Here is a 15,018-nt window from a genome sequence, read left to right as displayed (position 1 = left end):
TGGCATCGGGGGGGGGGGGGCTGCCGCTATCGATTACTGATTGAAAGTATTTTGGCTCGGTTCTCGGTATAGCGACAGGACGTTAGTGAATTGCGCGAATCTGGGACATTCTAACCGAATTCGGTAGCGAGCACTTCAAGACGACCGGTTGATAAGCACTTATAAGGACACGGAGTATCTCTCCAATCTCTCCTAATGCAATTAGTCGAACGCACGAAATCGTACGACAAGTGTGTCGACTCTACGAAGTGGAGGTGTTTGGGAGATAACGTTCTCTGTGGAAAATTTATGCGTTTCTCTTCATGAAAATTCTGAATCAAGCCCGTTTTATCATTTTTTGATTAATTTGTGGTTTAGACCTAACCCCTCTTAGACCTGTTTTTACAATAATATAGTTACTCGAAGGTCATCAAGAGATTCGTAATGAAATTCAGTCATCTTCTTGATAACCTCCAATCTTTAGGTAACCACTTATAAAAATGAGTCTAATAAAAATTGTGTGTTTTTTTTTTTAATTATAATTAATCACTAACTGATGGTTTTATGGTGACTTAGAAAATTATTCTACTACGAAACCATTCGTTTTTCTTTTATTAACCATAGCTAGAAAAACAAAATTTTTACATCGTTATCAGGCCTAATCATAAGTTAACCAGAGAAAATGACAAATCGGGCCTCAGTGTCTTGTCATTGTAGATATCTTGTTAACTACTTTTTCTTTATCTCTATTCATCTAAATAATTAACCAAGAAATAATATTATTAATATATTATTTATCTATACTTCTGAAGAACGATTCGCTCGTTTCTCTTATTACTTTGAAGAAGTGTTCGTGACACAATAAAGTTCCTTTATAAAGAAGGATTGTTATGGTTTGTGGATTGTTATGGTTGACAAGAAGTAGCGTCACGTACAGCAACCCCGCCTATCATCGGCAAACACCCTGTAATTTATGATGCGTCAAACTCGGGGACTATCGACACGAAATAGTAGCGCGATACACGAAACTAAGAGTCAAGTGTGATAAATCACCAGATTCTCTGCCGGCTATTGCCGTCGTATTACGCGTCTGGTTTATTGTTATAACACGCCAGTGTTATTCTGCAGCAAAGAGAGAGAGAGAAAGAGACTTACACGAGCGTATCATTTATACAATACGCACAGAACTAAGGCGTTGAAAGATTTCTATCTGCAAGTTGAGCAAAGTTGTTGAATGGAACGCGTAGAACAATTCTTGCAGTTTCATTAACATACTGCAAAATCGATATTTTCCTATGTGATCTGCTTCGTTTCGTTAACAACATTGTAAGAAGCTTGTTAATATCAAGCGCTCACAACATCCATAAGGTTTGTTACACAAAAATAAGCGTTGTTATTATATTCATGAAGTAGGTCAACAAAAATTTGGTATAGTTTAATATCTGTTTGACTAATAAGATTTAATTTAATAAAAAATTTATTTACGTATAAGTGAAAGAAGGTCATATCCCGTCAAAATAAGTCTTTTGACCGGGTGAGATGATATTTTCTGTATCACTTTTATATAACAAAGGTTATAGGTATAGTAAGCGTATTTAAAACATTATATATAAAACTTTTATATAATAAAAGTTTTATAATGTTTCAAAGTTGCTTATTATAATAACAATTTTATAATGTTTTAAAGACGCTCATTAACATGAATAATGTTAAATAGCTTGCCAATTTAACTTGTGATATTACTCGCAGCTTGCATTTAAAACTGCGTTTCGAGATCGATAAATAATCGACGCGCAGTTCGTTTGAACTGGAAATTGTAAAATTTACACAAAAATAGGCAGCGAGTCTCGCAATATCAGATATTTCTTCACTTAATTGTGTTGAATATTTTATGGTCGATTTTAATTTAATATTGTTTACTTAATCATTCATTTTTCGTTTTTTATGTTGAATTGGTATTTTCTTTTTGTTTTCTTTAAACCAACTACAGTACGATCAAACACATTCTTTGAGCTTTTGGTATTTTAAGACTTCGTGTTATCTCTATTTTCTGTTTACGTCAGCTTTGCGTTTCCCGGCACCGCATTTATCTCTAGCAACAGCAACTAACAATTCACTTGCCTTCATTCAACATGAACAGAAATTACTATAGTTGCACCAGAAATGACGCGGTTGCTTTTGAATTTGAGAATTGTACAGGGTTGAAACGGAACGAGGGAGAAAAAGGTCGTGAGAAGGGTAGAGTGTCCTCTCCGTAGCAACGTTGTAATTACGCGAGTACTTTAATGTCCTTGGTCACGCAAATGTCGACGATCGTTGATCTCTTTCCTTTTTCTTTCTTTCTTTCTTTTTTTTTTTTTTTTTTTTTTTTTCATAGTAATGCAGCGGACAAAATTTCTCAAATTCGCGCCGCTCTGCAAAGAATACGCGAATTATGCAAAATTTTTATGCGCGCGTGATGCACAGTTTACATTTTTATCTCTGCCATGCGATCTGCGTTTTCTCACGCCCCGCTCGCTTTTCGATTCTTCGTCGTAGCTTTTCGTAATGCAGGTATTGAAGGTAAAGGATTCATCGAATCTATGTGCTTTTCCGATTCTCGCTTTTGTGCTCGATGAACACCGCGATTGGTCTTACAATTCACCCCGATAGGATCGTCTAGCTAGCAATTAATGCGCCCGGGAGTCTTTCAGAGGGTGGGGGGGGGTGACAACGTGCCTCGTGAGGGATGCGGGGGAGAAGGTCTACCGTTTTCATCTCGTGCAGGAGGCGCAGCTCTCTCGTACGGAAAGAGAGCAATAGACGCGGACGTCGGCGTCGCGACGCGAGAAAGACCGCGAGCGTACGAGGAAGAGGAGGGAGAGAGAGAGAGAGAGAGAGAGAGAGAGAGAGAGAGAGAGAGAGAGAGAGAGAGAAAGGGCTGAGGAGGAAGAAGGAAAGAGAAGAAGCTAGATGAGAGACTCGTGGGGACAAAGGGACGTCGTCGTGACGGCGCAGACTCGGTGAACGCCGGGCGTCCCGACGCCTTCTCGCGTCCCTTTTATATCTCGTCTCCGCCAGTACATCTCTAACGATTCACGTCGCACTTTCCCCATTCACGCGCACCGCGGAAAAAACGACGCCGGCGACGCGTCTTCACCCCCTTCATCCCCCCCCCCCTCTCCCTCTCCCCCCCCTCGTCTCTCATTTTCTTCCATTTCTCCGGAGGCGAAATTTGTGCTTCGAACCTGGTCGTCCGATCGTCTCGTGTGAGCGTGCGAATGTTCATGCGTGCTTATATACACGGTTACACGCGCGACACGCGCGTGCCCCACCGTCGTACCTCCCCGTATACGTGTGACATAACGAGTGCAACGACTGTGCGTCATAGTCCCTTCCACAGCACGATAGACTTCGATCTCGCGATCGAAAGTTGCCCCGACGCTTTCGAGCGATAGTGTCTCGTCACAGGTAGATATACACTCACGAGAGTTTATAACGTAATATTAATAATTCTCTCTCTCTCTCTCTCTCTCTCTCTCTCTCTCTCTCTCTCTCTCTCGCGCGCGATTATTTACGAGCCTCCCTTAATCTCTGATATTTTCGCCATTCATTACTGTCCCTCATCGAGCGATTTATTTACGCTTGATTTTCCGCGAGCTGTATGCTGATGTTAATCGCGCGTTAGTATCTGCGATACGCGTATCTGGGAAAATAAATAGCCCCGTTCAGGCTGCGAGCGCACCCTGGTCGCCCACGCTGCGCACGCAATGCACACGCAACGCACGCATGCACGCGAGTGCGCCGTGCACGCTAGAGAGCCTGGAGGTGCAGAGATGCAGATTTGCACGGTAACGTTTCAGAGCGGTTTGTGAATGGTGGTGCGACCTTGCGGTTGGAATGTAAAGTACTAAACCGACGGAGGCTCGTGCAACTACGGATAAAACCGACGTATACGCAAACCACCAACCCCGCCACGTGCACCGTGTGTTGCAATTATGCGGCGTGCACGTAACACGGTGACCTTATTTCGCAAATGACAATCTTGCATTTTTCAGACGTTATATCGTCTTTCCCGCAGAGATCGTTGGCGACGAACGAAGGTTTATTCGCGTTCCCTTCGTGGCTCCGAGATACGCCAGATTGTTAAAGTAAACATCCACCAGCAATCTCAGAGAGCGACCGGACATGTACCTACGTCCGGACATTTACACAAAACTTTATTTGTTTAACAATATGATACAAGTTTGGATCGATAAGAATAAATGTAATTACAATATTTGATCAAAACGAATGTTTTAGTGCTTAAAGTCTATTCTACTTCGTGACTTGAAAAAAAAAAGGCGATTTTTGGCAATTTTTTTTCGGGAAAAGTAATGAAGATATATATTGTACTTCATTGTTTTCACATGTTATTTGTTATACTTTTCTCTTTACTTTTAAATTTATGAAGAATGTGTTGACTGTTAAGGGATAGAGAAATCAATTTTACAAAAAAAAGAGATAAAAATTGTTTATTTTCTTCTCATAGAACTCCAAGAATTTTTTCAGAATTTTTTATTGACTTTTTAGTACTGCATTTTCTTATTTTTATTATCATGAGAAAATACGGTATTATATTAAAATATTCTGAAAAAATTCTTAGAACTTTGTAAGAAGAAAATAAACAATTTTTGTCTCTTACAGTTTTTCTGTAAAGTTGATAATATTTGAGAAAAAAAATTATTAAAGGTCAATATTCGTTCCATTTCAATCCATTTTTAGTAATTAATATCTTGTTAACTATTGCGAAAATTGCAAAATGGTATAAAACTTTTTCGTTCCCCTTGGCCCATTCTACGCTTCCAATGCTGCTCCGACCTTACTTAATAGATACCCTGTATATGAAGTTTCGGGAAAAAAGCCTCTCCGACTTGAACATGGCGCCAGATCGGAAGTACTGCAATCGCACCAGTCATCTGAAAGAGTTCAAAAAACGATTTTCCTATTCCTGAAAGAATGTCTCTATTGGTAGACTATGATAATTGACTTTAGATAAAAATTAACAAAATGGCGGTTATTTGAAAAGAAGTTTGATTTTTTTTTACCTTAAATTGTGCTCTTATTTTTGCAATAAAAAAAAGTATCATTGATATTGATATAATTGTAGTTTATCTAATAGAAAAAAATATTGCTCTACAGTGTGGAAAATTTGAAAGCGATACGTTTATAATAGTTTTTGCTTTATCCCTTTCGTTAGATCGAAAAATGTAGTTTCGAGAAAAATGCGTTTTAAGTTTCAAGTTTACTTTCACGTTAAGGTTTCAACACAATATTCTACACATTTGGGGGCTATCAAATTATACAAAAAAAATTTTTTGACTTCAGCAAGATAAAATGGATCCTTAAATATTTCTATGTAAATTTATATACATATCTGATTTATATACATATCATTCTGTAAATTGCGCGTCGAAATCTTTTTTGGTTTTGAAACGTAATCATGAGAAGTAACCAGAGTAATGTCACTTTTATCAAATTGACGAGCAATTTAATAATTGATACTAATAAGCATCTCTGTAAGAATATTAATAATCAGATATTAATAAGAATCATATCAAATCTACAAGTAATTTTATTTATTGTGAAAGATCATTTATTCATTTAAATCATTACTAATCTCAAATGCTTGAAATGTGCTATAAATTTTGTGTAAGTCTCCGGATATAGATACATGGGATCGTTTACTTTATCGTATGTTCTCGCTTCGTCCACTCTGATATATTCCGATGCTTCCGATCGCTCGATATTTGCAACATTCGAGATAGAATTAATCTTGATTGCTTTTTTTTTCCATCTCTGGTAAAAGGCCATCTGCGGAAGAGCACGTAGATGATTTATTGCACGCGCACACGTTGCCAAGTGCGTTTCGACAGAGGCTTTATCGTGGATTATGACGAACGCGTTAAAATCACTGTCGATACACCGCGGAATTTTACATGAGATTCTCGGTCTGCTCAAGTGGGCGTTCTGCGAAGAGATAGCCGGCACTTTCTACGCGTTTCCATGAGAAATCGTATATTCCATTTGGATGGCTCATTAAAATTATATACTTTTTTTTTTCTCTCTCGAGTTCGCTTATTACTCGCGCGTATCTTAAGGTGGATTACATTATAGTTTAACGACATTATTTACTCCTACGCGTTTTACGGACACGTGGGTAAGATCAGCACCCAGGGAACGGCCGCCGATCAAGGCGAGCCTCTCTACGTGGGCCGAGCGTGAACCACAAATGGTCACGCGATCATTTGCCGTCGCCATATTGCCAAATTGTCTGTGCATCCGCTGGTGTTTCTGCTACTTGACTCATTTATCACGTTATTAATGTACGTGAACTTTCCAAGACGATCAACATCGCACACTACCGATGTGTTCGTTTTGTTCTTCGGCTTAAAATAAATATGGGAAAAAAAAGAAAAACATTGGTTTAAATATAGAATGAGCGACGAGCGTTCTTTCGGCTGCCGGAAGAAAAATCCCGAGCGTGAGGAAATAAAATCAACCATAATTCAATCGAGCTGCTGCTCGTTTTAACGAAATCTAAGTGACAAATCTTTTGCAAGTGCCTCTCTACGGAACTGCTCGCGCCGAGTGAAACTTGAGTCGGTGCCAGTTCTCCGGTGCCCCGAAGTTCCAGCACGATTGGATAAAATAATTGGATTGTCGTGAAAAAGGGCCAATGTCAATATAAGTACCTTCGGATTTTCCGGAGTATGGCGTGCTGCGTGTCTGTGCATTTCGTTACTAGCGATAGAAACGGCTCTTTGATATTCCGACGATTCGCTCTTGAATTAAACTTTAAAATATCTCCGAGAAGAAGCTACTCGATTGATGAAGCGCAACGAATCCGAGTGTTCTCTCCTATCGGAAGTAATACAAGTGCGAATCAGGCCTTAGTCTTCATTTTCTGCATTGTGATTAGATTTAACTTGATGGTAATGTAAAAATTGTATTTTTCTAGTTACGGTTAATTGTTAAACTAATAGGTTTTTTTTCGTAGCAAGAGTAACTTTTAAAGTACAAAACTATCAAGTTAAGTGTAGTCCAGTTTTATCTGATTAACTTGTAGTTTAGACTTGATCTCATTTGACAATAATGTAAAAATTGTGATTTTCTAGCTACAATTATATAATCACTGGTTTTGTAGTGATTACTTTAAAGTTTTTTGTTTACTACAAAAAACATCAGTTTAATGATTAACTATAGGTAGGGAAATGTTTACATTATCATCAGATTAAGCCTAACATGAGCATTAATTAGCAAATAAAAAAGATCTAAGTCTAAATCACAAGTTAATCGGAAAATAAAAAAAAAAACCGAGTCTGAAGGTAACAGAAGAACGACAGTCTCGGCAACCGGCGTTGTTTCGGTTACTGTGCTATTGATTTTTGCTGTTTGTTTCGTCGACCCCTACGCACCCCTACGATTCCACCCTTCTGAATCATTCACCATCACCTCCGATTGGTGGTGGTAGCAACCCTCCTTAATAACGACCCGGCGCGGCGGTCTCACGTGCCCTTATTCCTAGTCACGTTTTGCTAATTTCGATCGAGATGACTCATCTAATTAACGACAGCCGTGGACATTTGCCATTCATCTGGGATTTCTCGATTTGGTCAAAAAACTTTGACGGGTTAATACGCGATCATGGCCGAACACCCCGAATCCTGAATTTCTAGAATGGCAGAAATTCGCGGGAATAAATCACGGACTGATGGGTGTTACCCGTGACTGACCACAACGCACGTAGAATATTTAACGGTAATATTTAACGTGAAATTTTCGCTTCAGCGTGCGAAATAGAATGAGCGCACGCTGTCGAGAGGCGAGAAAATTTATTGCCGTTGATACTCGCGTTGCGTTTACGTTGATGTTCTCTTCTTTCCTCTTCCTTTTTTTTTTTTTTTTGACGTTTTTCTTTTGTACCGCTCACATTCGCGCACGAGTTAAGACACCGGATATGCGGGGCGCTTTATGGGTGCGGAGCTTTCGGAACATATCGATCGGTTTGGACTTTATGGCTTCGACGAGGAGGATATACATCCCCATGTGGTCGCCACGTATACGTCACGCACATCGTCACGGTATACGCACGCATGATATGGTGTTTGTACACGAAGATCTATTGTTGATTGCCCGCTTCGTTGCCATCGTAGAGTGGAACCGATAACGGTTCGGTGACAGAGAGATAAAAGTAAATGTAGTCATGCTTTGGGGAAAGTATTGTTCCGGAATCTTCGCTCGCGCGATAACAACTCGGATTGTGGGAGGAAACCTGTGGGCGTAATCGGCTGAAAACATTGGGCTTATCGTTATCAACCGCGCTGTAGTGTACCGTAATCTAAGTTTCCATTTTCTGAGAATTTTAAAAATATACGTAAGCGACAAAAAAATGTGATGTTCACTCATGAATAGCGTTGATATCGATCTCTTTTTGCGTCATGTTTGACATAAAAGACCCTGCACTAATCAGGAGATGATGGTTTCAGTCAAATCGTTGGAAATCGTGATATTTTATTGATAGCTTATGAGATGCTGGTCAAAAATCTCCATAGATACAACCATACAAAATGGACAGACATTTTTAAGGAACCACAAGTACAATTATAAAAAATTCAAATTTTGCTGCAGCATCGTTTGAAAGCATCGTTTACTATTTTGGATCTAATCAGAAAAGTATCTTTGCAGTAGACAATTCGTTTTTTTTTTACTGTACAAGCATTTTTTTATATATAATTAAACACATATATAATCATATATCTATCATTGAGTAGAAAAGTTAAAATAACAACTTTTAAATGATGCTCCAAAAATGTCTGTTCATTTTTTATGGTTGTGTTTATGAAGATTTTTGATTAGCATCTTATAAGACGAAACTACGAAATATTAATTTTGTCAATTTGACTGAAATCATTTTTTTATATGTTTAGTGCGATGCTTTATATAAAGAAAAATTACAATCACATTATTGATAATAAGAGCATTCTCTTTCTGTATCAATCGCGCTGTAGTATGTCATAATTCATTTTCTGATCTTCAGTATTAAAAAGTACATCAACAAATGTTCATTCGTAAATAGCATTTATATATCGATCATATCTCTTTTCAACATAAATTTATATGAAGGAAAATCGAGACTGTTGATGTTATTGACAATAACTAGATATCGTGTCATCAGTTCTATAAATAGATGTATTATTTCCATTTCATTCTATAGGTTGATTGAGTTTGTATAAATGATCGGCCGAAAAATCCATTCGATCGCCACGTCTCTTTTATGTATGCGATTGTATCGTAATGATACAAGAGATAAGATAATGATATGCAACTTCGTTTCGCGAAGTATCTATTGTTCACGAGTTTCACGACCATTGCCGTACGATACGCGCGATAAGTTTGGCATTTTTCGAACGTATGCTTATAACGTTTGGTGTAATCGATGTGTTTTCTAGAAACTGTGTGTTTTAGGAGGGCTCGTCGTTACAGGTACAGACTTTTACATATTTAGCATTTCGAGTACGTTTAGATACGCGCGAGTGAGTGTGAAATGTGAAGTGAAAGCAGCCATATTGAAATTTTAATTAAGTAAATATATCGTACGTAATAATACTGGAATATGTATTATTGCAGATTGCTATTAAATTCTGTTCATAAAGATCGATATAATTACATATAAATGCTCCGTTAATGTCGCATTGGTAATTATGCATAATAAAAACGTCAAAACGGATTCGCTCGAGATATCGAAGTTCTCATGTCAAGTTCGCGCAAATTCAGTTAAGATAGAAAGTTTCAGTTCACGTGATTAGCTTTGTAATTAGAAGTTATCATTACGCGCGTATGTGTGTTGACGTTATCTTCCTGCGAATTTATCTATTTGCCATTCTAATCACTAAGAATTAGCATCAGTGAGCGTAATTACTCGAAAGTTATAAGTCGACGTTTTTTCGCCGATCGCGAATTCAAGTTGGTCAAGAAATCCGTTTGTCAAAAAAAAAAAAAAAAAGAAAACCACAAAGAATAGGTCCTCGACGCAATACTGTTAACGGATGTTGCGTATCTCGCGATGTTATCGATGTGCAACAATTCCGGGGCGGAGATCGGCGTAAGCGCGCCTTAAGGTACAACTATAAGTGACTGCATCGGTGAATGGTACGCTCAGACTAGGTCAGCCCGTAACTATCGCACTATTATAGACAAGGTCATTCCTCCCTCCCTTCCATTTGCCTGTTGGTCGAATGCAGTGCGTCGCAATGTTGCATTATAGTTTATCGTAGTGGCAAAAAAAAAAAAAAAAACAACCGAAAAAAGTGAAACAATCCGCTCCTGGAGGAGTCTCGAGTTTCCAAAAAAATCGGCGTCTCGTAACTGCACAAATATTACCGTATGAATAGTCGCGACGTTAAAACGGTCTATATTAAAAGATACTGGAAATACCGGATTATTTTATACGTGTCAGAGCGAACATTTTACGCCGACCGATCGAAAAATCGGCGACTCCTTGGCATATATTTCTGTATCGAAAATCGATTTACTCCAAAACAGGATTCGATCGCGTTATCGGTAAAAAGCTCTGCATTAGACGCGTGTAAAGAATTAATCGCCGATATAGGTACCTAAATCAAACAATTTTTAATTTTTTCAAGAAGCTTCACCTTGGTTAGGAGAATTTGAAGTTTATCCTGAGAATTAACGTTGGTTCACGAGGAGACTTGTAAATTTAATATTCAAGTAATTACACGGTATAGATAATTTGTATAGATAATTTGATCGAGAGCTACCGGAGCTACGATACACTTCATAAACGACATTACGCGTATTTAAAGGACTTCCGAGCATAGTAACGAGAGATATTAAACGCCATGGGAATCGCTCTTTATACCCGGGCTCATCGTAACCGCCATTGTGCCGGTAGGAAGTGCATAATATAGCAGAAAGTGAGACAGTCCGCTTCCTGAAAAAGCGATACTGCTTGTAATCCGCCGAGAACAATAGTCGCGGCAAATCGCGGGTCGGAAGATCTTACGGCTTTTTCGTCGTGTTACGCGTACACACGTACGTTTCCCGTGTTAAGTTTTTCAAAAGAGAAACAACAGTCCTACGGTATATCTCGCCAGTTACGTTCGAGCATGTTTACGTGTGGATAGACGTGAATAATCTGTCTGTTAATGCTGATTTGCAAGCGCAATGCATCTAAATATGTTCATGGTTCACGAGTTAAGTGGACCACGTAAAAAAAGCGAGGTGTAGCAGTACAAAACGCACTTGAGAAAATCTTGTTACTCTTACAAGATTTTTCTCGATATTTGTGCTGAACGTTAGCGTGGGTTAATTTTGTATTCGCATAACTGTATTTTTCATTATCATACACATTAATTATTTAATTAATAAGTAGAAATTGATCGGTGTAAGAATAAATTAACTTAAATACATAATTCTATTTTTGGTCGCAACGAATTTTCGTGTTTGATAATATTCGTACAAATTTTTGCAAATATATCTTTCAATGTTATAAATTGCGCGCCGAAATTCAGTTTATCGAACTTGAAACGCAATCATAAGCTGAAACTAAAATATTAATATCTCATTAGATAATTGATCGTAAATTCAACAATGATATTATAAGCATTTTAAAAACTTGCAACTTAATTGTATTATAATCAAAAAGTTATAATTTTTAATTGAAGAATGATTGAAAGCCTGGAAATCAAACTCGCATAATTTAACAGATTATTAACAATAAGAATCTTATTGGACTGTACATTTGAAAACTCAACAATAAAATATTGATTCCTGGTCGAGATAATATTTTTCACCCTAAATTTATTTAGTTTTTTTAGCATATTAACGTCTTTTTAATAAGATGTCTGATTGAGTATCAAATTATTAAAATTGTCAATTTAATTCGTGGTATTACTACAGTAGTTTAATTGCGTTTATAAGTCTGAAAAACCAATTCCAGCGCGCAATTTGAATGACTACAAATATATATATATATATATATATATATATATATATATATATAGTATATATAGTATAATTCTCAGATTAAATTATTTAAGCATTAAAGATCTAGCTTTGATCGCGTTGTGGCCATTACTTCTATTTCTTATTGTAGAGTTCATAGATTATTATTATGATTATTATTTAATTACTTCGCGGAGTAATGATGCGCGTACAACAGCAGTAAGTGGTCTATTTTAATATCAAAAGAGAAAATACTGAGCGGGTCGGCTGGAAAGAGCTAAAAGCGTCGTTGACTTGGGGCCAGCTTTGAGAATATTTTCACATCAGACAGAAGTATGCGAAGGCGACGAGCACTTTCCGTGGTTCGATGCTTCAAGAATAATTATATGTTTAACATGTCAGTTAATGTTGACATTTTTATGGTGTAGACGGAAAATAAGAAAATTGGAAGCCCTCATCCCGTTTATAACTTTGATAACACTCTTACATCGTCGTAAATAGGCGGTATATTAGAAGAAAGTTGATAATTCACTTCATTCAATCTTGTGTTTAATGGGGAAAAATAATAAAACTCGCGCGGTCTAACATCCTGGATGTGGTTAGTTGAGCGGCGAATAAATTCAATAAACAAAAAAGTCGGAAGAAATTTGTGTTATCATAACTTTCACCTACTCGAACGGGTTTGTGTGATTCGCGATGCTTCGTCAAGTCACACAAGGCGATAATATAGTATAGTATTAGATTTTTTTCCATCTTTGAATAGGGCCATAATGTAATATTTGATTTTCCACCTTCGGTGGAAAAAACTCTAAGAATACATTATCACTCTGTCACCTCGTGAATCGTTACAATCCTTTTCTCTTAGCCAGTATAATTTAAGATTATACATGTAATGTCTGTGAGAAAAATTTAATTTTTCTAATCGACAAATCGTTTTTCAAGTATCTCCTGTATAAACATTTATATTTGGTAATTTAGCAGATTTCAATTATTTAAATTTTATAATTCTATGTATCTTGCATTCTTATGGAAAAATATTTTTTCCAAGAATTCGCATTTTTATTGAAGTTAAAAATGGATCCAAGAGACCCAGTGTGTGGTCTATGTACACAAAGATATAGTTAAGGCCCGATTGCACCAACATTACCTTGATTTTAAGCGAGGCTTTAAACTCTCTTTGTCTCTGTCTCTTTTTCGGCTTTAAAACGAGAGAGAGAGAGAGAGAGAGAGAGAGAGAGAGAAGAGAGTCTTGTTTAAAGCCAAAGTAACGTTGGTGCAACCGGGCCTTAATCTCTTCTGCCTTTGGGCCGATAAATTTCTTCGCTACCGTGAACGAGCTAGTTGCTTTAAGCAAATGATGTATTTCTGCTTCCAGTCAGCTTCATATATACCAGTAGTCGACCTCGATTTCCATCCATCTATACCGGTACTTGAACTTCCTACGTTTATTTGATCGCGCACTGCAAAGGAAATTGATTATCTACACTATGGGGGCTGCGAATGAATATCAAAACCGTTTTCGCGATTTGATTAATAACGCCTTATTTCCACAGTTTGTACACACTCAGTGTGCGAGCAAAGATTGAATGCAACGGAATACTACCTTAAGCGTAGATAACCTGTAGCACATGAATCACGGGTATGTGATAAATTACTTTTATAAACCAATCATTACGATTAGTTGTTTATCTCCTACCTGGACCTTGGACAACCTATCAAACTTTCGAGCTTCCGAACGTCGCCATTCTTGTGATACAAATAAAGCGTAAAGAGTAAATTTGAGATTTGCTCGACTGGCAAAGAAGTTTCTACATCCGAACCATCGGTGATGCATAGAAAATCTGAGAGATATACGTTGACCGTACCAGATGTTAAAATCTCTTTGGATCATTAGCGAACGCATTAAAACGTAAAAGTTACGACGTACGATGTTTACGCTCATCACGATCATGAAGATCGCAGACGCAAAACTGATTCCCGCTGGACCGGTTAAGTGCTTGTATTAAGCCGCCTGTTCCGAGAGTCCACGGCGGTGCGAGATCGACAGTGAGGGAGAGGATTACTTCGGTGAGAGTAGTTTCCTGCGCCATAGTCCTAAATACTGATTTCGCGCGGCAAGTTCACTGGCAGAGAGCAACCCGCAAATTTACGATCATTAAACCCAAGAAATTATCTCCTTATCTCGACGCATCTTAATTTATGGCAATGACTTGTTTGCTATAATTTAATGTGTCGTTCAATTAATTCTACCTCCATTGTTGTGTCAACTGCGATACGTATTTGGATTATTCACACTTCGCAGTATCTTCGACATAACAATGTACCGAAGATTTGCGAGAATTAAAAGACGAGGGAAAAATTATTTCGAGAGATTTCGATTAGAACGTGATGTGTATGCGAGAGAAGCAGTGAGATCGAATAAAGAAAATCGTAATAATTATATTAAAATTAATTAAATTGATTAAAATTAAATAAACAACTTCTATTAAAATATTGTATTATAATAATTTTTATTATAGTATAATTAACTTGATTACAATTAATTATATATAATTGCGAAGGTGTTAAATGATTTATTTTAATTACAATAGTATACTTTAATGAATAAAACGTGCTAAACACTGCGGGACTTCAATGAACCATCTTATGTATTCCCAGGTTTTTTCTTCACGCTCGTTCGTAGTAATGGATGCACCGCATCGCGTCGGTGTGCATTTAATCCTCTCGTTACCGTTTCAACGCGGTGCATCTTAACGTTTCGAGCAAGTTACCCGAGCATAAATGCAACTCAGACACGACTATATCCTGCTGGTCGCGCCGACAACCGACGCGAGCGTGTACTCCCGTCATGTTGAAGATACTCCGCTTTAAAGCGAAAGTCGAACGCGATCTCTTTCGTTCCCGGTCTCTCCTTACCTTCGTCCGATCTTCCTCGATTCTTCTTTATATGCATGCTGACCCGTCTGCTGTCTTTACTTCTTCATTTTCCGGAATATCTCTGGTATCGGCTCTCTTTCCTATCTCTCTCTCTCTCTCTCTCTCTCTCTCTCTCTC

General features: G+C 37.8%; 1 protein-coding gene across 4 annotated transcripts in view; it reads left to right on the top strand.

Annotated features, from left to right (window-relative positions):
• LOC108752565 (IQ motif and SEC7 domain-containing protein 2) overlaps positions 1–15,018 on the top strand; it is a 57,212-nt gene that overhangs the window by 14,167 nt on the left and 28,027 nt on the right. The window contains exon 1 of one of the 4 annotated variants that reach the window (XM_018493467.1): positions 3,185–3,429. The exons of 2 other annotated variants lie outside the window; for them this stretch is intronic. Coding sequence is in view for 1 of the 2 variants with exons in the window: in XM_018493466.1 (XP_018348968.1) it covers positions 9,437–9,483 (47 nt within the window). In the remaining variant the exon portion in view is untranslated. Of the gene's footprint in view, positions 1–3,184; positions 3,430–9,369; positions 9,484–15,018 lie in introns of those variants that run through there. One more of the 4 variants, XM_018493466.1, reaches the window with a different exon arrangement.

Source organism: Trachymyrmex septentrionalis, unplaced genomic scaffold (assembly GCF_001594115.1).
Source record: "Trachymyrmex septentrionalis isolate Tsep2-gDNA-1 unplaced genomic scaffold, Tsep1.0 scaffold60, whole genome shotgun sequence".
In the NCBI taxonomy this organism is placed as follows: Eukaryota; Metazoa; Arthropoda; class Insecta; order Hymenoptera; family Formicidae; genus Trachymyrmex; species Trachymyrmex septentrionalis.
Note: the sequence above shows the minus strand (reverse complement) of the source record. Positions and strands in the feature narration are given on the sequence as shown.